The sequence below is a fragment of the Lithobates pipiens genome, unplaced genomic scaffold (genome assembly GCF_037356315.1).
Source record: "Lithobates pipiens isolate NorthernLeopardFrog02 unplaced genomic scaffold, aLitPip1_a1.2 Scaffold_27, whole genome shotgun sequence".
NCBI lineage: Eukaryota > Metazoa > Chordata > Amphibia > Anura > Ranidae > Lithobates > Lithobates pipiens.
In genome coordinates, this window is record NW_027507788.1 from 116,924,562 (window position 1) to 116,950,370 (window position 25,809).

At 43.0% G+C, this 25,809-nt stretch overlaps 1 protein-coding gene across 4 annotated transcripts in view; it reads left to right on the top strand.

Moving 5' to 3' along the window:
- MCAM (melanoma cell adhesion molecule) overlaps positions 1-25,809 on the top strand; it is a 146,483-nt gene that overhangs the window by 69,892 nt on the left and 50,782 nt on the right. For all 4 annotated transcript variants that reach the window (XM_077457394.1, XM_077457396.1, XM_077457395.1 and 1 more), the window contains exons 5-8: positions 19,346-19,433; positions 21,972-22,151; positions 23,959-24,080; positions 25,013-25,154. In XM_077457394.1, the coding sequence (XP_077313520.1) occupies positions 19,346-19,433; positions 21,972-22,151; positions 23,959-24,080; positions 25,013-25,154 (532 nt within the window). The remainder of the gene's footprint in view (positions 1-19,345; positions 19,434-21,971; positions 22,152-23,958; positions 24,081-25,012; positions 25,155-25,809) is intronic.

Consider the following 25,809-nt stretch of genomic DNA (forward strand, 5'->3'; position numbering starts at 1 on the left):
GCGGTGACCAAGTGGGTGACCAAGTGGGCTGTCACTCCTATTTCCCTAGGATTGAGAGCCATAATTTAAACAAGATACGTCATTCGGCATCAGATCACGGAGATACGTTAGCTTGCCACCTGACTAATGGGGATAAGCAAGCAGTACCCCTTTAGGATCTTCTTTCTCTAGGGTGGCCTTACTGAATAATTTGCACAAGCCCATTGGAACCATGTTCAATCTATTTTTGCTTTTTCCTTCGGTTGGAAGGTGTCCGCCACCTGATTGAACTGCTGAATAAGATTGGTTGTAATTTTTTTAAACCAAAACTCCTGTGGGGTTAACACGTCCCAGTGGAACCTGATTGCCTTCATTTCAATATATATCTAATCTGTTTGTGCATATATAAAAGACTAGTAACAGATACAGTTGACTGTCATGTATTGTTTCTTACTTATTTGTATAATCTGCATTCCTTAAATAAAGAATTCAAAATAAAAAGAAATGGTGCGATTTCAAGTAAAGACGCACAATTTCAAAGCTGCGCTCGTTGTGACCAAAGACTTAAGCCCCATACACACAATCTGATTTTCCGACGGGAAATGTTGAATGTCAGGCTGTTGGCAGAAAGTCCGACCGTGTGTATGCTTCATCGGACAATTGTTGTCGGACTTTCCGCCAACAAATGTTGGCTAGCATGTTCTCAAATTTTCCGCTAACAAATGTGTGTTGTCGGACTTTACGATTGTGTGTACACAAGTCCAACGTACAAACACGCATGCCCGGAATCAAGGACGAGTCGGAAGCGCTCGGTCTTGTAAAACTAGCATTCGTAATAGAGATATCACGTACGTCTTGTACGTCACTATGTTCGTAATTGTTAGCCAACATTTGTGTGACCGTATTGATGCAAGACAAGTCTGAGCCAACAACCTTAGAATAAAAATCCACAGTTTTGTTGGCGGAAAGTCCGTTCGTGTTTATGCGGCATTGTAATCACTTTAATGCTGAAGTTTAATCTACCTATATTTTGCCTTTCCTGGTTCCATCCCCCCCCTCACGATTCTGCTTTCTGTTTTCAATACATATCTAATTTTTAGACCCAATGATGCCATCATTATGTGTCCCTATTTAAGGCAGATCATGTGTGGTGGGAGGACTGGCAGGGTGATGTACATAGATAGCTTCCTGAAAACATCACTTTACATCAGTACTCTCAAGAACCCTTAGGCCCCTTTCACACGGGGCGGATCAGTAATGATCCGCCCCGTGATGATCCGCTCGCTCAGCGGGGATCGCTCAGTTGTCCCCGCTGAGCCGGCTGCGGACAGGGCAGTCTCCGCACACTGTGCGGGGACCGCCCTGTCAGCTCTCTGCTCTCCTCTATGGGGATCGGATGAGCACAGACCGTCTGTCCGTGTTCATCCGATCCGCTATGCAGACGGATAGAAAAATAGGATTTTCCTCCGTCTGCAGAATCGGACTGTAGCGGAGGCGGACAATAGCGGGTGTCTGTGGATGTTCATCCGCAGACACCCGCTGTCCCATAGGGATGCATGTATGTTCCTTATTTCATTCGCAAACGGATGGATGAAATACGGACATACTGTCCGCATGTGTGAAAGGGGCCTAAGTCCTGATGCAAGCAGTGGACTTACTCTTGGGAGGGGTATGAAATTATCAAAAGAATCTCGGGCCTTTTCTTAATTATATGATTGCTTTTTTCATATACATTTAAACCTAGGTGATGGAAATGCTATTGATGTGATATGGTTAAATTTAGCAAAATCATATAACAGAACCCCTAATCTCTGTGCATTAGATGTTGAGAATTCAAGGAATAGTGGGGCTCATATAGATCTTCTTATTAAAATGACCCAACAAAATCTTTTTATTGCTTCTTTTCACTAGTAAAGTTTCTAAGCAGCATTCCAGACACACCTAGTGTAACCTAACTCTGTGAGCGTATTGATTTTGTAATGGACAATGATATACACTAGAATGTACTGCTCTATACTGGTATTGACTACATGTCATCTTAGTTTAAATACTGTGCTGAATACACATTTTTATACTAAAAATAAGAAGTAAAATGAGCTGGGGAACAAAAATTACATCAGTTTGCTTGAAGCTGAACATGATGGACATGTGTCTTTTTCAGCCAGGTCAGCTATTATTACTATTTTAGTCTTTATTAAAAAGTGCCTATGGCGGTATGTGTTGGGTTATTGTCATGCTGGAAGACCCATCCACGACCAATCTTCTGTGTTCTGCCTGAGAAAAGGTTCTCATCCAAGATTTTACAATGCATGGCCCCTATCCATTGGCCCCTCAATGCGGCAAAGTCGGCCTGTACATTTAGCAGAGAAACAGCCCCAAAGCATAATGTTTCCACCTTCATACTTGACTGTAGGGATGGTGTTCTTAGGGTCATAGTAAGTATTTTTCTTCCTCTAAACACGCCGAGACCAGCTAATGCCAAAGAGCTCCATTTTGGTCTCATCTGACCACACCACCCAATCCTTATCAATCATTTAGATGTTCATTAGCAAACTTCAATGGGCCTGTACATGTGCCTTCTTGAGGAGGGGGACCTTGCGGGTGTTGCAGGATTTCAATCCATGGTGGGGTATTGTGTTACCAATGGTTTGTTTGGTGTCTGTGGTCCCAACTTCCCTGAGATCATTCACAAGCTCCTCCTGTGTAGTTCTGGGCTGATCCCTCACTTTTCTCATGATCATCCTTACTCCATGAGGTGAAATCTTGCATGGAACTCCATACAAAGGGCGATTAATGTTTTTTTTTTCTTCCATTTTCAAATAATCGCACCAACTGTTGTCTCCTTCTCATCAAGCCTCTTGCTGATGGTCTTGTAGCCCATACCATCCTTGTACAGGTCTACATTCTCATCCCCGATGGCCTTTAACAGCTCTTTGGTCTTGCCCATGGCAGTAGGGTTTGAATGGAAGAAAGAGATTCTGTAGACAAGTCTGAAGGCTGGCCGGAGGCCGGCCTGGATTTGTAGGAGGAGTTTGAGGGGTATATATCCCTCCTCCTTCCTACAGGTCCCTCGTCGGCTCGGCTCTGGTTCCTGTTCAGAACAGCTGACGCTCGTCACTTCCGGGTTGCGCTGACGTCATTTTCGCGCGCCATTCGAACGGTGGGATCGCCGGAGTCTCCTTCGCTAGGTCTCCTCGTGGTTTACAGGTGCAAGGTATCCCGGCGGTGAGGTGGGGGGGGGGCGCATGGTATGGCTCAGGCTACTGCGGGGGCCCCGTGGTCTGTTTCTGTAACCGATTAGAATTCTTTCTGTGATTCCTCATTGACATGTCACTTTTCTGTCTGGTTGGAAACTTATTGAAATGTCACAAACAACATTTTAATAGGTTCTTGGGCTGTGCTGTTAAAAAAAAAAAAAAAAAAAAGGTACTGCATGCTGTCCTTTTTTCAGAGCACACCATCACGCTGTGCTGCTTTATAGGGAACAAGGTTTTCTGCCTTTTACATATACATTAGGAAGGAAAGATCAATGTAAATTTGCGGGGAGGTCCTCTTTGTTGGAAGGTTTTCTCCCATTTCGTGGGTGTAGGCATTTCATTTCCTTGAGGGTATTGCTGTGATGTGGGCTCATGAGGGTGTATGTACATACCTGGGGGGGTATGTGGGGTGCCTGTCAGGGGACAGCGGCGGCAGCATTTATCGCAGGGGGGCTGGCAGCCTTCTCGCTTTTCACCTAAAAACCACAGCTGGGGGGGGGGGGGGGGTTTGCATGTTTTCCAGAGGACATAAAAAAAAAAAAAGCGGCGGGTGGTTGTGAGGATGTTGCACAGCATGCGGTCCAAATCGCTCATGGCGGCAGGTGCTAGTTCCCGAGGGTGGTCAGATGTAGAGTCTCGGTTTGGGTAAGGGTGGATGTGGGGGTCCCCCAGGGTTTGTTCAGGGACCAATCCCATTCAGATTACTGCTTGTGTTATTCGCAGGCTAGGTGGGCAGGTGGTATGATCACGCAGACGTTCATGTGTTTCTGGTTTATGGGCCGGGGGAGGTTTTCTTGGGTGGGGGGGGGGGGGGTCTGTTACCAGCTGGACCAGAGCCTCGCTGGCTGTCATGGGTAGTATGGCCGTGCTCGTTTGAGTTTTGGGCGTCTCATCTTTGGGGGTTACGACTGTTCTTTCATGTTTCACTTGTGTCTGTCATATTTTGTTACGTCCGGGAGTTCATTTCAGGTGTTATCATTATTTCAGGTCTGGATTTTCTACTTATTACAAACAGGAAGGTGCGTGTTGTTTTGTTTTCCTCAGGTGCTAGGCAGTTATGGGTATATTGTCTAGGTCTGTCACGTCTACAGACCGTACAGGCTGAGGTTTCGTTTTTAAGTGATTGTTGGACCACAATCGTCTCGCCTGTACAACATACGTCATACGTCGCACTTTCACCTCATTTCATATCTACCCACCACGGTCTGTGGGTTGCAAAGCCCTGAGTGTTCGTTTATTAATTGCCTGTATTGCGCTGCAGGTTTGCTCGGGCTTATTCTTTTCATTTATCTCAACGATGGGTCACTTATTCTGTTTCACGCACTGATGGTCTGTCACCTGTTCACACACGTTGGGTTTAGTTAGGCACTGAGGTGTCGGGGGGGGGAGGGTGTTTGGGGGTATTGTTTCATTCTTATTTCTCTCAGTTAATTTCTTCTTAGATATCAGCATGTCTCGCAGGTCAGAGAGTGTCGAATTCGAGTTCATCCCACCTACCCCTCGTAGGGGTTCAGAACATGGCAGTTCTCCATCATTAAGGAGTTGGACAGTACCCAGGTTGATGGCTGAGCTTCGTCGGAAGGGTATTCCTTTCCCGGCCGCAGCTAGGAAGGCGGAACTCTTCAGGTTGCTGTTTCCATCTCCGACTCAGGCGCTGGCATCCACCAGCGCAGAACATGCGTCAGTATATAACTCTTTGACGCAGATACATGCGGTGTTAAATACTCTCTCTGCCTCCATGCTGCAGTTACAGGACAGGATGGAGGTGATGGAAGCTCGGTCAGTCAGTGCGGCTGTGACGGCCAGTGCTGGGGTGTCCGCTGCACCCCCAGCGCCGGTCCTGCCTAGCCCAGTCACAGGTAATGCACTGTCTTTACCTGCGGTGATCCCTTCTCCATTGGCAGTGTTGCCTTCGGTGTCTCCTGCCCACTTCATCCCTGCCAATATCAAGAAAGATATTTTGGAAGGGAAAGATGTTAATCTAGCCTCACTGCTAATAGCAGCTCAGGACGTTTCGGAGAACAAGTCCTTTGCTTGTGGGGAGGTGTCGGTGGTGCTCAAGTCAAAGGATCCCAGGCTTAGTCGCAAACTTAGTGTGGCGGAATTTGTTCTGGCTTTTGGCATCTTTAGAGACATTATCTGCTCGGTCAGTCCAGGGAGGAGGGAGGAGTTGGACTTGTATCTTCATAAAGTGGTGGATTTGGCTCACAAGTTTGGGCGGTTTCACATTTTATGATTACCATCGTTCCTTTGCAGCAAAGGTGGCGGCTACTTGGGCCCAGTTTCAGGTGGTGACGTGTTGGGGCAACGTCGACATGGAGCTGTTTTGTAGGCATTTCGCTAATCAGAAGTCCCCTATATGTGCCAACTGCCAGTCTTCTGCCCATACCACAGCCTGGTGTCCAAGCTGTGATTCCTCTAGTCTTCCAGGGTCCTCCAAACAGGTGGCGGGTGGTTCTTCCGGTAGTTCCGGTCAGGTAGACAAGATGGGTAGACCTATCCGTTTTCTAGGTAAAGCTCAGTTGTGCAATAACTACAATTACACTGGGTGCAACTATAATCAATGCAGGTTGTTGCACGTCTGTGCTAATTGCTTCAGAGCCCACCCCAAGTCCGCCTGCCATGTGAAACCTTTCAGTACGTCATGACTAGGCCAGGTCAACTTCTCCTTGCTGGGGGTTTACTTAGAGGGCCACCCATCCCCGGGTTTTGGGCAGTTTTTGCTGGAGGGTTTTGCTTCAGGTTTCCACACTGGACTCATTACTCTCCCTACCGAGTCTTTTGAGTGCAAAAATTTAAGGTCAGCTGAGAATCACCCTGCCATTGTAGACCAGTTGTTGCAGGTCGAAGTCTCCAAGGGATTCCTGATTGGACCTTTCCCGTCCTCACCGTTTGGCATGTGGAGGGTCAGTCCCATTGGGGTGGTCTGTGGAAAATTTTCTAATAAATTTCGCCTAATTTATGACTTGTCTGCGCCTCATTCATCTCATGTCCCTAGTCTTAATTCACTCATCCCATCTGAAGAGTTTTCACTGAAGTATACTTCTGTGGATTTGGCCATTCAGCATACGGTGCAGTTGGGTAGGGGTGTTTGGTTGTCCAAGGCAGATATTACTGATGCGTTCAAGTTACTTCCCATCAGTCCTGCTCTCTGGCAATGGCATGGTGTCAAGTGGCGCGGTCAGTATTATTTTGCTACCAGGTTGACATTTGGGTCCAAGAGCAGCCCTCAGCTGTTTGATACCTTTGCCCAGGCCCTTCACTGGATATTGGAGAATTGCAAGGGTTGTCAGAAGGTAATCCATTATCTGGATGATTTTTTACTTTTGGAGAAACCAGAGGTACCACCCAGGGATCTGCTTGCGCTTACAGGGCTGTTTTCAGATTTGAATGTCCCTTTAGCTGCGCACAAGGTGGAGGGTCCGTCTAAAGTCATTACCTTTTTGGGGATTACGCTTGATGCCAATCTCATGGTGGCTAGCCTGCCGTTGGAAAAGCTGGTTAGAGTTAGGCAGACCATTCACCTGTTGGTCCGGTCTCCTGTATGCTCTAAGAAGGAATTGCAGTCGTTATTGGGGGTGTTAAATTTTGCCATGAGAATCATCCCGCAGGGTAGGGCGTTTGTGTCTAGATTGCTGGCTCTTCTTCCACTTTATCAGGATTCTGACGCGGTGGTTAAGTTTCCAGCTGATGCCTTAGCGGATCTCGTCATGTGGGATCGGTTCCTGTGTGACTGGAATGGCATCTCCATGTTCATTCCCCGGCCTTCATGTAATTCCCCTAGGGTTTTTTCAGACGCTGCCGCGTCAGTTGGTTTTTCGGCCATTTTTTGTCATCAGTGGTTGGCCAGTCGCTGGCCCCCTGAGGTTTTCCTCCTACCAAAGTTCACTCTGACCTCAGCCTTGTTTGAAATTTATCCGATTCTGGCTGCAGCAGTCACTTGGGGTCCGGTTTGGTCGGGGCAGTCAGTCATCTTCTTTACGGATAATTTGGCTGCAGCCAGAATTATCAATAAAGGCAGATCGGGGTCCCTTCTGATCATGTCATTCATGCGTAGGTTGACTTGGCTGGGTTTGATGTACAGATTTCATTTTCAGGGTGAATTCATCTGTGGGAGTCGCAATGGTGCGGCTGATGCGTTATCCCGTCTTGATATGCCTCGTTTTTTCTTGCAGCATCCAGAAGCAGATCGGACGGGCCATCCTGTCCCTCCATACTCGCTGTTGGTCATGGACTGAACACATTCCGGGTTCAGGCGACCGACCTGGCTAATAAGTCTTTGTCCAGGAACACACTGAGGGCGTACACGACAGGTTGGAAGACTTTCCTCAAGTTTGCGGAGTTATACCCTTCCGATGGCCCTGAGGACATCTTCCATGTCATGTCTTTCGCCGCATATTGCCATAGTGAGCTGGAGTTGGCTGCCAGTACTATTAGGATTTATTTGTCAGGAATTCAACATTTCAGATCCCTGCAGGCGCCTGACAGTGTGTCTATTTTTGCTGCTCACCCTCTGAAAGCCATGCTCAGGGGTATTCTGAAGACCCAGGGGAGGGTTCAGTTGTCCCGACAACCTGTCACTGGTCATATTTTCCGGGGTTTGTCAGACCTACTGTCATCTTCTCCATTCGGCGTTGGTCCTAGTTTAGTACTTAAAGCGGCCATTTATCTTAGTTTTTTCGGGTTCCTCCGTCCCGGGGAGGTGTCGCAGGCCAGCTGTCATACTCCGGTACTGCTCAGAAGTAGTCTCACCAGATTCCCGGAGTACTATGAGTTACAGTTGCCCAACAATAAGAATAGGCAAACTGGCCAGGGGTTTGTGGTTAAATATTACCGCACATATAGTGCTTGGTGCCCGGTGGAAGTTCTCAACGCACTTTGCAATCTTTTCATAGCTACTCCGGTTCATGGGCCTCTACTTCCCTTTCCCACGCATCCCATTACTTCCAAACAGTTCATTGCTTATGTTAGGATTTTACTTGCCAGGTTGGATGTAGACCCAAGGCGTTTTTCTGGGCATTCTTTTAGGATCGGGGCAGCGTCAGCGGCTTCTAAACAAGGGGTCCCGTCTTGCATCATTAAACATATGGGTCGTTGGAGGTCTTCCTGCTATAGCAGGTACATTCCTGAACCTCACGCTGAGGTTAGTAGGGCGTTTGTTACGTTGTTGGATTGATTATTATTTGTATCATTAAAGCTTCATACTTTACCTATCTTGTGTCTTTTGCCCTCTTTTAGGCATACCGTTCAGCGAGACCAAGGCACACCACAGGTCTTGGTAGTTAGGTTTACGGTGTTATCGCAACCGAAGACTCTGACTACAAGTCTGAAGGCTGGCCGGAGGCCGGCCTGGATTTGTAGGAGGAGTTTGAGGGGTATATATCCCTCCTCCTTCCTACAGGTCCCTCGTCGGCTCGGCTCTGGTTCCCCACCCTCCCATTCCCTCTTTTTCCTTTTGTCATTTCATTTCATGACACTCATTGTTACTCTTATTCGGGTTATGCCCTCTTTTAGGCGTACCGTTCAGCGAGACCAAGGCACACCACAGGTCTTGGTAGTTAGGTTTACGGTGTTATCGCAACCGAAGACTCTGACTACAAGTGTCGTTTATACACATAACAACTTGTCATCAGGAGCACCTTCTTAAGCTGACGGGACTAATCTGTGTAAAACATCAGCACATATTGCAGCCAGTCTGTGGGAGCCAGAATTATTGTTGGTTGGTAGGGGATTAAATATTTATTTTATTAATTGAACTGCAACTTCATTTATAACATTTGTATTAGGTGTTTTTTTTTCTGGATTTTTGGTTGATATTCTGTCTCTATCATTTAAAATACACCTATGATGAATATGATAGACCCTTCATTTCTTTGTAAGTGGGCAAACTTACAAAATCTGCAGGGGATCAAATAATTATTTTCCCACTGTATTCTGTCAATTTGATGGATGTCTGATAGAACATAAATTGGAAAATGGAAGATGGAAAATTCTGTGTATGGGGACACAGGCAGCAAATCATCTAGTACAATGGGGAAGTGTACATAACCTTGTCAGAATGTTATTACTGTTGATTCCCCTACCTTTACTGTGATGCAGTAGATGGGAGAGATACGTAAGTCTTTAAGCAGCATTCATGATCGGTCCTACTGCTAAGAGTGTAGTTTAGGGATGAGCCAAACACCCCCCTGTTCGGTTCGCACCAGAACCTGCGAACAGACCTAAACTTCGTGTGAACTTTAGAACCCTATTAAAGTCTATGGGACTCGAACGTTCACAATCTAAAGTGCTCATTTTAAAGGCTAATATGCAAGTTACTGTCCTAAAAAGTGTTTGGGGACCTGGGTCCTGCCCCAGGGGACATGGATCAATGCAAAAAAAAGTTTTAAAAACGGACGTTTTTTCAGGAGCAGTGATTTTAATAATGATTAAAGTGAAACAATAAAAGTGTAATATTCCTTTAAATTTCGTAGCTGGGGGCTATCTATAGTATGCCTGTGAAGGGGCGCATGTTTCTGGTGCTTAGAACTGTCCCTGCACAAAGTGTCATTTGTGCAGGAAAAAAGTCTTTTAAAATCACTTGCGGCTAAATTGTCGGCTCCCCGTAATACAGAGAACACTCAATGAGTGTTCTCTGTATTAGCCGACAATTCATTCATTCATTGATAAAAAAAAAAAGCGTGGGTTTTCCCCTAAATTCAATTACCAGTCCCTTCAGGTCTGACATGGATATTAAGGGAAACCCCGTGTCAAATTTAAAAAAAAAAATTGACGTGGGGGTCCCCCTAAAAATCCATACCAGACCCTTTATCTGAGCACGCAACCTGGCAGGCCGCAGGAAAAGAGGGGGGGACGAGAGAGCGCCCCCCCCTCCTGAACCGTACCAGGCCACATACCCTCAACATTGGGAGGATGCTTTGGGGGTCTGTGACCCCTCAAAGCACCTTGTCCCCATGTTGATGAGGACAAGGGCCTCATCCTCACAACCCTGGCCGGTGGTTGTGAGGGTCTGCGGGCGGGGGGCTTATCAGAATCTGGAAGCCCCCTTTAACAAGGGGACCCCCAGATCCCGCCCCCCCCTGTTTGAAATGGTAAGGGGGTAAGTACCCTGCGGCCTGCCAGGTTGCGTGCTCAGATAAAGGGTCTGGTATGGATTTTTAGGGGGACCCCCACGTCAATTTTTTTAAAATTTGATGCGGGGTTCCCCTTAATATCCATATCAGACCTGAAGGGTCTGGTATGGATATTTAGGGGGACCCCCATGTAAATTTTTTTTTAATTTGACACGGGGTTCCCCTTAATATCCATATCAGACCTGAAGGGCCTGGTAATTGAATTTAGGGGAAAACCCACGCTTTTTTTTTTGTTTTTTTTGTTTTTAATGAATGAATTGTCGGCTAATACAGAGAACACTCATTGAGTGTTCTCTGTATTACGGGGAGCCGACAATTTAGCCGCAAGTGATTTTAAAAGACTTTTTTTCCTGCACAAATGACATTTTGTGCAGGGACAGTTCTAAGCACCAGAAACATGCGCCCCTTCACAGGCATACTATAGATACCCCCCAGCTACGAAATTTAAAGGAATATTACACTTTTATTGTTTCACTTTAATCATTATTAAAATCACTGCTCCTGAAAAAACGGCTGTTTTTAAAACTTTTTTTTGCATTGATCCATGTCCCCTGGGGCAGGACCCAGGTCCCCAAACACTTTTTAGGACAGTAACCTGCATATTACCCTTTAAAATGAGCACTTTAGATTTCTCCCATAGACTTGTATTGGGGTGTTCCGGCTTTTCGAATTTGCTGTGAACAGCCCAAATTGTTCACTGTTCCCTGAACAGGCGAACAGGCAATGTTCGAGTCGAACATGAGTTCGACTCGAACTCGAAGCTCATCCCTAGTGTAGTTAGTAGAGCAGGCTTTGTGTTTTCCATTGCACAGCTGGCATTATTGAGAGTCGTGTTATTGATGAGTAAACATACTGGTTTGGCCATAATTGGCTTTGAGAATGGTATTATTGTTTTGGATTAGATTAAAAAGCTTCTTGATTGACAGAGAATGATGTGACTGGGTCTATGTGCTCTGTTTAGCATTATGTAATAAGGTAAAACTTTCTAAATACGTTAAAGAAAGTTAGCCATTGGCTGAATTGTTTTGTACCAATTTGATCTATTAGATATATGGAGAGAGAAGAACCTCTTTATAAGGGTTAGTACTTTCCATTTAGCTGTACATAGGTAGGTAGTACCCTACAATAAACTATTTTTGGACCCACACACTTAATCTCGTTGGTAACCAGTGCACAAATACTATCTATGTTGTGGTCAGATGGTGACTTGGTTATGATTCATCTTTCAGGATTGTACTTCAAGCCTGCTCCTTTTAGTTGGAGACCACATAAGTCCCTTTTTAGAAATGAAACCTGTAGTGATATCTCTATCTAGATGACAGAATATGTTTGTATGTATAAAGCAGAGTTCACATCCCCTCTTGTTAACTGCGCACAATGGTAGTGTATGTGGATATAATGCATATTACAATTATTATCTAGATTTTTTTTTTTAAGAATTATTACTTAATACTGAGTAAATTTAAAGAATATCAGTCATAGTTTAAGAAACAATGAAAAAAGTTCACACCAGGATATTTAACCTCCCTTGTGGTATTCCTGAGTGTGGCTCGGGTTTAATTTTCATCGCCAAAACCAGTAACCCCGAGCCAAGCTTGGGATTGCATCTAGGTATCCTGGTACAGCTTACTCACCTTGTCGCCAGAATCCTGCGATGTCCTCCCACAGGCTCTGTTCCCTGTGAGCATCGCGAAACATGGGGGCAGAGCCCTGCGGCAAAATCAAAAAACTACAAAATACACACACACACACACACACACACACACACACACACACACGTGTACAGCCTATTGCATTAGGGTGTGCACCCCAAAGCTCAAATTAGGGTTGCCAGCTGTCCGGGATTCACCTGGACAGTCGGGATTCTGAATCTTGTGTCCAGATTTCAGGTGTACTGAAACCCGGACACATTATTCAGACTTGGATGTGGCTCCCCAAGTAATCAAGATAGTCACATACAAATCTGTTGCTATTCTAGAGCTGGCAGGCTGTCTGGGGGCAGGTTCGGCATCACTGGGGGGGGGGGGCAGAGAGATGATGTCAGAAAGAACAATTTGGCTACACTAAATGTTCACTGCGGCATGCTATGCGCACAGCATTACTACTCTCTTTGTGGCACCCAAAGGTGTCCCAGGCCGCTAAAGTGTTCAGGTTTGGCTTGAAGAAAAGGTGGCAACCATAGCTCAAACACACATGCCTTTCTCTGCAGCCTCAGCTGCACAAGACAGTGAATGAACATTCACAAATGAAAGCATAGTAAACACTGTTAACTATGCTTCCGTTATGAAAAAACGCAGCGAGCGAGTGTGTTCACTGTGTTCATTTATAAAAGGAAGTCGCTGGTAAATGACACATTTACTACTCCCTGCCCCCCACTCTCTATCCTGAAACATCTCCCACAACAGCAGGGGGGAAGCCAGCAGTACTGCGGGGCAGGGGAGCCAAAACAAGGGAAGCCCAGGCAGTAGAGGGAATCGGCACTGCACGTAGTGATTAGGGCATACCCAGGCACACCTTGCACGCCCCCCTGCGCACCCCTATGCACACACATAATACACTGTAATCTGTAGATTACATTACTGTATCAAATCATTTCACATCAGTTTTGTCCCTAGTGCTTTGTCCAGTGCCCTGGCTACACTTTTAAATTGTATATACTGTTCTTTCTGCCTGGAAACTTGAGAACGTCCATGGCATCCAGAAAGTGTCCCTCTACATCAAAAGTGGTTTTAGACCAGCTAGAAAACAGCGATAGTGAATTAGAATCACTTGCAGAATTGAGCGATAGTGATTCGTGGGGAAATTCATCATCAAACACTGAAAGTGACAACAGCAACGATTTTGCAACTGAGCAAATTTCAGTGTTTTTGATTTGATTACATTTGTGAATAAAATGTATTATTATTATATTATTATTTTTCATAATTATTTATAGTTATTTATTATATTGTAATTCATGTCTACTAGACTCTTTTGGACAGATTTAAGTGAGTTATTCCTAAGAATTACAGGCCTACAATATAAAACTCCAAATTTCCATGCAAAACAATGTACTGCTTTGACATTCAAAAATCAAACATAATCATACCGCCAGGGGGGTTAACTCTTTAGCAAAGGGCTCCATCTTTCAAAAGCAAACTTTGGAGGCACATATTTCACTTATCCCGAAACCAGAAAAAGACCCCCCCACCGTGCACAAATTACGATATAAAAATCTTTGCCAAGGTCTTAGCAAATTGATTACAACTGTTACTGCCGCAACTATTACATCTTGACCAGTCCGGCTTTGTTAGAGGACGAGAGGCTAGAGATAACACACTCATGCTGTTGGATTATGCACGTACTCGAGATATTCCTCTTTGCCTTTTAGCGGTCCACGCTGAAAAAGCATTCGACCGCATTAGCTGGGAATTTCTACGACTCTCGATTGAACAGATTGGTCTAGGCCTCTATATGATTTCATGGATTATGTCCCTCTACTCGTCTCCATCAGCCAGAAACAGAGTGACTGGGTCCTTGTCTCCTGTGTTTCCAATTTATAATGGAACATGTCAGGGATGCCCTCTATTGCCCCTTCTATATGTCCTTACAATGGAACACCTTGTGACAGAACCCAAACATCATGGGTGTTTTAGTGGGCCCTCTTCATGCAAAGATGGCTTTATTTGCAGATGACCTGCTTTTATTTGTAGCGCAACCACATACTTCCCTTCCCTCAATACTACTGTAATTCCAAAGAGTTGACAAAGTCAGTAACTTCAAGGTTAACAATAGTAAAATGGAGCTCCTCAATATTTCTCTATCTCAAATGACTGACGCAACTCTCAACAAAATCTCCTTTTAAGATCTGCCCCTCTTTTATACGCTATTTAGGGATCCAGATATCAGCTTCTGTTTCACAAATATACTCTTTAAACTTTCTCCCATTGCTTTAGAAAATTCAGTCGGACTTGGCCTCCTACACTTCTTAGATTCTCATGGCTCACTAGAATCAACATTCTTAAGATGGATATTCTTCCTTGCCTCTTATATTTATTCAGAACTATTCCTATTCACCCGCCGGTCCTGTTTTTTAGAAAACTGACACAGATGTTTTCAAACTTTATTTGGAATTCAGCTCAACTCAGAATTTGTCTTTGGACATTATTTCTTTCGAAGCATCGTGGCGGGGCAGAGTTACCTGATATCGCTATCTACCATAATTCAGCAATATTTCCACATATTCTTGATTGGTTCCATCCTCCCTCGTTGAAGTTATGGGTACAATTGGAGGGCCACATGAACCCTATAGATCTTTGTGCCCTTCCATGGATCTATAGTGCAAAATTTTAGATACTTCTATCCATGCATCACCTGCGATGGCTCTCCTAACCATGATTCCGAACCCCATAAGACTGAAAAAAGTCACGCTTCGACATTTTCTTACTGCAGCCAGAGCAGTTATTCCCTGTTACTGGAAATTAAGATCTGTACCTTCTCTTATGAAATGGGCAATCAAACTAGACTCCATCAGAGATTTGGAATGGCTGCTGGCATGGGAAATGGAAAAAGAAGATCATTTTTTTTTACACTTGGACTCCCTGGTCAGAGTTCCAAAGTTAATCTGAATTTCTAACCTGGGCTAAAATAGACACTGTTACTATTCTCTCCCAGCCATGATGGAGTTCATAGGCTTTCTCCCGTGTCCATGTTTCCCTCCACTTCCGTCCCCAGATCCTCACCCTTTTTCCCAAGTGACCCTTTTCTATTCCCATATTTCCCTCCCCTTCCCTTTTCTTCTTCCATTTTTCTTCTCTCCTTTTTTTTTCCCTCTTCTTTATTTTCTTCTTAGTATGTATGTGTATGTATGCAGTATGTGTGTGTGTGTGTGTATATATATATATATGTATCGTCTTATAGTGGAACTTCTTTGTCTATTGTAAATTTAAGCCCTGTTTTTTTTTCTCTATATTTGAAAACCTTAATAAAAAGAAAATGTCAAAAAATTTCACTGGCAGACATGAGGGTAAAAATTTAAACTGTGCACAGAATTAAATTATGCCCTATGGCTCAGGTAGAATGTACTTTGAGATGGAACAAACGTTTCACCCAGGGAGATAACCCTACAACTTTGTTGACTTGTAAACTGAATCCCAGGACTACCATGATAGCTTTACCAAAAATTTGGCTTTCTTTGGTTGTAGTTTTACAAAATCCTCAATTAATCTCCTGGAATTTTTTATATTTTACTGCCAATATTGCCAGTACCCTCCTCCATTATAGGAAGAGGACTTACATAATTACATAGTAGGTAAGGTTGAAAAAAGAAAAAAAAGTCCATCAAGTATTACATTGTATATTCTTGTATGTTGTGGTTGTTTAGGTGCTTATCTAATAGTTTTTTGAAACTATCAATGCCCCCCCCCCCCCCCGCTGAAACCACCGCATGTGGAAGGGAATTCCACATTCTAAGCCCCCGTACACACGGTCAGACATTCTGCCAACCAAATCCGTCGGATTTTGTCTGACGGATTGTGTCCGAAACTGTTGCATACACACGGTCGGACAAAGTTATCGAAAAATCCGATCTTTCAGAACGTGATGACGTAATTTAGTTACGATGGGACTACGTTCAGGCTAGCAGCCAATAGCTTTGATGTAGGAATTTGATCTGAGCATACGTGGCACTTTGTCCGATCGGAATTCTCTACACATGATCAGAGTATGTCCTATCGGACCAGTTTGTCGGAAAATATGTCCAACAAGTTGGAAAATTTGGTCCAACGGAAACAGTCCGATGCATACCACACACAGTCGGATTATCCGACAACACGGTCCGATAGGACACATTCCGACGGATTCTCCGACCGTGTGTACGGGAGCTTACAGTAAAGAACCCTCTACGCAGTTTAAGGTTAAATCTCTTTTCTTCTAATTTTAGTGAGTAGCCACGTGTCTTATTAAACTCCCTTCCGCTAAAAAGTTGTATCCTTATTGTGGGGTCACCAGTATGGTATTTGTAAATTTAAATCATATCCCCTCTCAAGCGCCTCTACTTCAGAGAGAATAAATTCAGTGCTTGCAACCTTTCCTCGTAACTAATATCCTCCAGTCTCTTAATTAGCTTTGTTGCCCTTCTTTGTTACTCGCTCCATTTCCAGTACATTCTTCCTGAGGACTGGTGCCCAGAGCTGGACAGCATACTCCAGGTGAGGCCGGGAGAATTATCGCTTTATCCCTGGAGTTAATCCCTTTTTTAATGCATTCCAGTATTCTGTTTTCTTTGTTAGCAGTAGCTTGGCATTGCATGCCATTGCCAAGCTTATCATCTACTAGGACCCCCAGGTCCCTTTCCATCCTTGACTGACCCAGAGGTTCACCCCCCAGTGTATAGATTGCATTCATATTTTTGCCACCCAAATGCATTATTTTAAATTTTTCTACATTTACCATGTAGTTGCCCACCCCATTAATTTGTTCAGATCTTCTTGCAAGGTTTCCACATCCTACAGAGAAGTTGATGCCCTGCTTAGCTTAGTTTTGTCCTCAAATACAGAGATTGAGCTGTTTATCCCATCCTCCAGTTCGTCTATGAACAAATTAAATAGGATTGGTCGCAGCACAGAACCCTGGGGGACCCCACTACCTATCCATCATTGGATTACAACTCACAGATCAGAGTTATTAATCCCTAATGTGACCGCCCCCCCCCCCCCCCACGCCGCTGCCTCACTGTCCCCTGCCTCTCCACCTACCGCTGCTAACTTCCACTTATAACTACTCCCACCACTCCCGTCAGCTTCAGATGCTGCTTGGGGCTTGTGGGGTCCAGATGTGTCCCCCCAATACCTCTGATCACCCCCCCAAATGCCCCCACACTCCCGATCCATGGCCTCTCGGAGCGGCAACCCGCCTTCCCTCGCTCCACCTGCAGCTTCCCCTAGCACAGATCCCCCGATCTCCCGGCTGGAGATCGCTGTGGGGTGGGAGCGTGGCAGGTGAAGTACATGTGTATACACCACATGTATACAATGGATATAGGCAGCGATCGTAAGGGAAAAATGAAAACCTTCCAATATTTTGAGAAATTTGGATACTTACATTTTTGCATACATTCGATTTTCACCATTTTGCAAAAAGGCGCAATGTAAAAATTTTATTTTTTTGTTATTTATTAACTCTATACAGGTTAAGCTTTTATATTTAATGGAGATTTACCAGGAATGTTGTAAAATTAGCTGTGTTTCTATCTGCTAATAATGGTTTTAGTGTATTTTTTGAGAATATATTGGTTTGATAAACATTTGCGCAAATACAGACGGGTCTAAAAACTCAGTAGCACCTTCTTTTTATTCTATAGGTCATATGCTTATTTTTATTCTACTAGTCATGTGCTTTCAGAAAATATATTGTTTGAGGGGTGTTTTACAAACTTTGAAAGCTATAAGTGAAAAATAAAGCAAAAATAGTCTGGCCACCTGAGGGTAAAAATGGAGCACAGGGCCTGGCAGTGAAAGGGTTAATGTGCTTCTTCTTAAACCACTCCTTTGTTGGCTTGGCAGTATGTTTTGGGTCATTGGCATGCTGAAAGACCCATCCATGACCCATCTTCAGTGTTCTGGCTGAGGGAAGAAGGTTCTCATCCAAGATTTTACATGGCCCCGTCCATTGACTCCTCAATGCGGCAAAGTCCGTCTGTACCTTTAGCAGAGAAACAGCCCCAAAGCATAAATTTTCAACCTCTGTGCTTGACTGTAGCAATGGTGTTCTTAGGGTCATAGTCTGTATTTTTCTTCCTCCAAACATGGTGAGTTCCCCTCCTCAAATAGGCACATGTACAATCATGCCAATGAACATCTAAATGATTCAGAGAAGGACTGGGAGAAAGTGCTGTGGTCAAATGAGACCGAAATTGAGCTCTTTGGCATTTACTCGACTCGCAGAGTTTGGAGGAAGAAAAATGGTGACTATGACCCTAAGAACACTATCCCTACAGTGAAGCACAGAGGTAGAAACATGATGCTTTGGGGCTGTTTCTCTCCCTGGATTGATTGATTCACTAAAGATACAGGCTGACTTTGCCACATTGAGGGGCCAATGTACGGGAGTCATGTATTGTAAAATCTTGGAAGAAAGCTTCTTCCCTCAGCCAGCACAATGAAGATCGGTCGTGGATGGGTCTTCCAGCATGACAATGACCCAAAAAAATACTGCCAAGGCAACAAAGGAGTGGCTCAAGAAGAAGCACATTAAGGTCATGGAGTGGCCTAGTCAGTCTCCAGACCTTAATCCTATAGAAAATGTATGTCGAGAGACCGCCAGGAACCTTAAAGTGGTTGTTAACCCACTCTGCTAACTTTATATATTCTTCTGTGTCTTGTTATGCTAGGTTCTTCTGTCTCTGTGATTTATAAAAAAAAAAATCAGTTTATACCTGTTTTCAGAGTGCCTCTCGATGCTCACGTGACCCGCCACTGCATATCTGCTTTCCCCGTCTGATAGCTGCAGTGGGCGGGGGCCGAGATTCCCCCCACTGACGTCAATTGGGACGAGAAGAGGAGAGGAGGAGAGAGCCGTCATGTGAACGGCGCTCAGAAAACATTTTTTTGAAAAATCACAGAAACAGGAGATCCTAGCATAATGAGACATGAGACCACGGTGTCAGGGTTCAGCAGCATTGATAAACAGTGGTCAGTTTACGGAGAGTACCAAAGTCCCTCTTAAGATGTGTGCAAACCTGGTTACCAACTACAAGAAACGTCTTACCTCTGTGCTTGCCAAAAAGGTTTCTCCACCAAGTACTAAGTCATGTTTTGCTAGGTGATCAAATACTTATTTTCTCCACTGTATACTTCTGTGCATATACACATCATTCATTGTATATTATACAAAAAAAACATAATTTGCCACTATAAATCTGAGATGTTACAGCAACATTTTGTAAATGTGAATACATAAAAAGTACACCGTCACTCTGACACAGTTCTTTTATTGCAGATCGGTACCTGTGAAAGTAAGAATGGTTTCCCAATGCCTGTTATCAAATGGTATAAGAGTGACAGACCTCTGAGAGATGGAAAAGACGGTATGTACTACATTAATGATGCAGTTATGTGTGCAGTAATAAAACTGAACTCCAGGCAAACAGTGAAATACAAATATAAAATACATCCTGTATATGGGAACTGTTTTATTTCCCAAAGAATTTGAAAAGTATTCCTGTTCATTCACTCATGAGATTTACACAGCCCTGCCAGACAACATTTGATCCCCATGACTAAGCTCCGGGGAGGTGAAGTGAATTGCGTTGGGAGCATGGCCTGGTTGAAATGCAGGATGAGGTTGCCACTCCATTCATCGTAGTAGGACACAATAGATGTGCGACTTCCAGGGATCATCCTTTCCTTCCTTGAACCTTTGCACCTTTGCGAACCGATAGGTGGAATTGATGGGCACTGATAGGCATTATTGATGAGCACTGATAGGCGGCACTGAAATGCAGCACTGATAAGCAGAATTGATGAGCACAGATAGGCAGCATTGATAGGCACTAATAGGTGGTACTGATAGGCAGCATTGATGAGCAATGATAGGCGGCACTGAAATGCAGCACTCATCGGTGGTACTGATAGGCAGCAATGATAGGCAGCGCTGAAATGCAGCACTAATAGGTGGCACTGATAGGCAGCCTTGATGGGCACTAATAGGTGGCATTGATTGCGCTGGATGAATGTCCCAGGGGGCATACAGGAGGCAGAGTTCTGGGAGGTTATCTATCATCACCCTCCCAAAATTGGAAGCCCGGGAATGGATGGAAAGGGGGGAGGGGGTTCAGGGGGGCCTATTATGGTTTCTTACATCGGAGTCCTGATGTCCCTGCCTTGAGGGTACACTCTGTGACATGTTATTAACATTCTAATCTTGATTACTATATCCACCTTTTTGGAGGAGAAGAATACATTTTAAGAGGAAGTAAATCCTGATGGGTTTTACTTTCTCTTTTGCTCCCTGCAAAGCCTGCAAATTAAAAGCATAATGGGCTAGTATGCGCATTATGTGACACTTACCTGTGCTCATGTAACCCACGTCGCCTCCCCTAAAGCTTCCACTTAGATTTAAATTGAAGTGTAGCATATTTTATATGGAAAAAATAGTGGCGCTGTGTTCACAAAACTAAAGTGGCAACAAATCTAACTTCAAATAACACCACGTGATAGTGAAACTGAAACAATGTATATATATATATATATATATGCATCTGAAACACTACATATATATGTGTGTATCCAAAATATCTAGCAATTATGTATTCACAACAAAATTATAAAAAAGAACAAATAAACTAAAATAAATGAAAATAAAGTCCATGCAAAGTATATCGTTTATAAGTGATTATCTTGGTGAACAATCTTCTTTATACACTCATGAACTTCCTTCCACCACATCGTTTGTGACTGTGATCCACTCGCTTTGAAAAGCGCACTCACCAAATAGATTTGACTGGCACTCTCATGCTTGGCAAAAATGCTGTTTAAGTCCACCAGGGTTAATTACACTTTTCGATTTTCAGCAGTGCTCAACAGAAGAAGATATTTCCACATGTAAACATAAAATGAAAAAAGCTTCCTGGCATGTTTCGTCATTCCGACTTATTCATGGGATCAATCCCATGAATAAGTTGGAATGACGAAACATGTCGGGACGTGGCTGCAACGTTTTGCTGTTCCCAGTGGTGACAGTGTTTCAATACAGACACGTGAGTGAGTGGAGGGTAAGAGATAAAAGCTGCTTCCCAGGTCCGCCATGACTACAGTACACTGCTATCACATGAGTTTTACCTTGATTGCTTTTACATGATTGAAGTGATGTGAGTGTAATGGTTGAGGATTTTGTGTGTCGATTTTGATAATAAATGATTTTACGTTATCACACTATTGGAGGCACTTTTTTCATTTCATGTTTACATGTGGAAATATCTTCTTCTGTTGAGCAATGCTGAAAATCGAAAAGTGTGATTAACCCTGGTGGACTTAAACAGCATTTTTGACAAGCATTAAAGTGCAAGTTAAATCTATTTGGTGAGTGTGCTTTTGAAAGGGAGTGGATCACAGTCACAAACGGTGTGGTGGAAGGAAGTTCATGAGTGTATAAAGAAGATTGTTCACCAAGATAATCACTTGAAATATATCACTTTGCATAGACTTTATTTGAATTTATTTTAGTTTATTTATTTGTTCTTTTTTATTCTTGGCTTACCTATAGGTAAAATTCACACAAAAGGGTTTACAACCACTTTAAAACCTTTGCCTTATCTTAGTCCAAGAAAAAAGAAAAACTGCAGTCAGGAGAAAGACCACTAGCAAAAACCAGAAGACTACAACCTTATAGAATACAGATTTATTTTTTCTAAAAGGAGCTTCTGTAAAACAAAAAATCGACCAAGAAACGAATCACTATATTATACTATACTATATATTATTACATACTATATATGTTTATTCTAAAATAAAAAGTGTTTTGCCTGTAGTTTTATTTTTCATTAAATAAAAATGTAAAAAGAAACATGTGACTTGTATGCTTCACCTCATTTAAAAGATATTCTTCTGATTTTGTCTATACATAGGTGTTAAAATCCATACTCAGGTCGCAACAGGATCCACAGGTTTAATCACAGTGAAGAGTATTTTAATGAGCCCTGTGCAGCAGTCTGATTCCAGTGCTTTATTTTACTGTGATGTCTCATACAGTCTTCCAATGGGGGATCATATGCTGGAATCTGAGAGAAAAAATATCACAGTGCATTGTGAGTATCTTTTATGTACATGGCACTCAATTCACTAAGCTGTAATGATTATTATTTACCATTATGTTCTGCAACGAGAGAGCAATTAGCAATCAGTGGGATCATTTTAGTAAGAGATAAACGCTGCATGAATTTTTCCATTCCTCGCTAAATAACATCTCTGGGTTCCCGATGCCAAAGTAAACAAAGGGGCAGGGCAACCTATGTGACGTCATTGACTAAATATGGTCAATTTTTATTTCTAGGGTACATTCTTTTTTTTGTAAATAAGTAGTGGTACTCTCCCTTACTCCTTCACATGGGGTGGGCCCCCGATAGCTGGGGGCCCCCATATTATGACTGCAAATTCTAATAAGCTGCCTGCCCGCAGACCCCACAAACACCAGGCCAGGGTTGTGGGGAACAGGCCCTTGTCCTCATCAATATAGGGACAGGGTGTTTTGTTAAGTGAAAATCCTGGCTGACGGGTACGAGCAGGGTAGGGCTGAGTCACTGGCTGTTAGGACACCAGCAGGAGCTGGAACTGTAACATTTAGCAGGTGGCAGAAATGGCAGTGTTATGGCTGTTATGCTGAAATGTGATTGAAATTGTATTGCACTTGGATCACCAGTAAAAGAGTGTCCGCATTTATTGGACATCGCATTCTTTAGTTTCATATACTACAGCAGAGATAGTGGTGCCTGCTTGATGCGGCTGTTCTAATTTTAATTAAAAGAAGCGTTCAAGTTCACGTGTAATTCATCCTCATTGAGGTATAATATATATACAGTGTGTGTGTGTGTGTGTGTGTGTGTGTGTGTGTGTATATATATATATGTGTGTATGTATATATGTATATATATATATATATATATATATACATACATATATACACAGTGGTGTGAAAAAGTGGAAATAGCTTTATAACCCTTTCCAGACTGATAGATCTCAATTACTTTCTTTCTCAATTGTTCCTGAATTTCTTTGGGTCTCGGCATGATGTGTAGCTTTTAGGCCGGGTTCACACTATAGCGATGCGGGAACGCCGCGAATCCGCGGCGTTTACCCGCATCGCACACCTCCCGCCGGCAGTTCACACTGCCCTATGCGGACGGCTGGGAGTGTCAATGTTATGTTAATGACACCCCCAGATCCGTCGGCATATCGCAGTGCGATCTGCCGACTCGCACAGGAATCGGATTTGCTGCGGGAGCGCTGCGAATTCAGCCATACTATCTGTATGGCTGAACTCGCATCGCTACAGAGATCGGATGTGATTTGCTGTGCGAATCACATCCGGATCTCCCCCCGCAGCGGTGTGAACCGGGCCTAAAGGATCTTCTGGTGGACCTTACTGTGTCAAGCAGCTCCTATTTAAGTGATGCCTTGATTGTGAACAGGTGTGGCAATAATCAGGCCTGGGTGTGGCTAGAGAAATTGAACTCAGGTGTGGACAACCACAGTTATAGTATGTTTTAACAAGGGGGGCAATCACTTTTTCACACAGGGCCATGATGGTTTGGATTTTTTTTCACCTTTAATAATAAACACCTTCATTTACAAATTGCATTTTGTGTTTACTTGTGTTGTCCTTGACTATTGTTTAAATTGGTTTGATGTTCCGAAACACTTAAGTGTGACAAACATGCAAAGGAACAGGAAATGAGGAAGGGGGCAAACACTTTTTCACACCACTGTATATATAAAATATATACATACACACACTGTATATATACTTCATTTTCCCTCTAGGTCAAAAATGTATGTGTTATGCACCATTGTTATTGGTAACTATCTAGCATCTGATTCTGGTTTTCTGCTTTACAGACCCTACTACCTCAATAAAAGTATATTTTAAAAGCCCATCTGAAATCATAAAGGAAGGAGATACCGTATCCCTAAACTGTGAGGGTAACGGAAATCCACAACCCTCATATACACTGGAAAAGGTATAGAGCATTTATCATTTTTGAAAGATGGACACATGAATACAGTGCCTTGTTTCTTTGTGCAGGTGCTAGTTATTGGATACTGTAGAAATAGATAAAAAAAGAGGGCGCACTGGCCTAGTGCATTATCCCACAAGTTGTTATTTAATAAAATAAAATAAATAAGTACTACTCACAAACATAGGTAGTGTAAGCTCTTATTAGGTCACTCCTCATGGCTACACTCTCCCATCCCAGGCTAGATGATAAAACAAGCTTAGGGTGGACCACACAAGGGTCCTTGCTGGCTGACGTGTTTCGAAGGTATGTCCTTCTTCATCAGAGCAAAGCAGCAAATGATCATTCAGCCATATAAATACCTTTACTCAGGTAGCACAATAAACCAGGAATAAATGGTTAAAAAGAATCCAAAATGTGTAGGTTGGCTTATACAGGGTGCTGGTCAGCCAGTCATAAAGTTGGCACTCTTGTTTTTTGCCCATTCTTCTGCTCTAAAAAGAGTGTCTCTACACTGGACTACTGCCAACCAGCCCAAATATATAGAAGAAGCAGCATCTTTTCCCATTTCATCATTTACATGTTGACCAGATTAAAAACTTTAAATATAAAAGGTGAAATGGTGATCCTTTTTATACCCTTTCCTATTTTTCCCTCTATACTGCACACAAAGTTGGAGATGTGAAGGTTGTGTCCATAATTTGACAATGGTTATGAATTGTTGTCTACATTGGATATAAGAACCACATGCAAAATGTGATTATCAAAGCTTTATAACACAAATAAAGAGTATATACATTGATGTCAGATAAAGTTAAATGGTAAACCTAAAAAATGATAAATATGTTGGAAAATAAGACTTTTTGAAGGCTTTATAGACATATTGTATATTTTTTGATACTTCTGACTGTCTAAATTCTTCCGCGTGTTCCCAGAAAGGTAATGATACCACTTTGTCAGAAGATATGCCATATTCTTGGAACGTTTCACGTGAAGATTCTGGAGTTTATGTCTGTTCCTCACTTGATGTGGATACTTTACTGGAATTAGTAAAAGAGACCACACTCTATGTCTACTGTAAGTTCAATTATTTGATTATTGTTTCTTTTTAATTAATGTTAACATTTATTAAAATGTGATTGGCCACCCCACTCCCCTTGGACATAACAATTGGTTTAGGTTTGGGTTAAACTATCATTTTTTGTGTATTTTTTGCATTTTTTGTGCATTAATTTGCATAGTCTGAGCTACTGAGGACATGGCAGGGTGTGTGTTTATTTTCCAAATACGTTGTGCTGTAATGTGTCCCTCTTAGACATGTGCAGAACGGAAACATTTCTTTCGTTTCGGAAAGATTAGTTATGTTACTTATTTTGTTTCGGAATCCTTTTAGTTTTGTTTAATTTAATTTTGTTTTGTTTATTAATTTTCTAACAAATTCATTACTATTTCTTTCGGAGATTCTGATTCATCCAAATCTCTGAATAACCAAAAATTTGTCTGAATTTATATTCCAACCAAAAGAAATTGCACATGTCTAATCCCTATTTGCGACCTCAGAAAGCTGAGAAGTGTGGTTAACCAATGTGTGTTAACTAGTGGTATGGCTTTACACTTAGTTTTGGATAGAGTAAAGAAGGGCTAGAACCCAGGTGTGGTTTTTACTACTTCTGCAGGAAGTGAAGAAAACTTTCTAACAGTAATGCAGACTTAAATAAAAAATGCCTTTTTT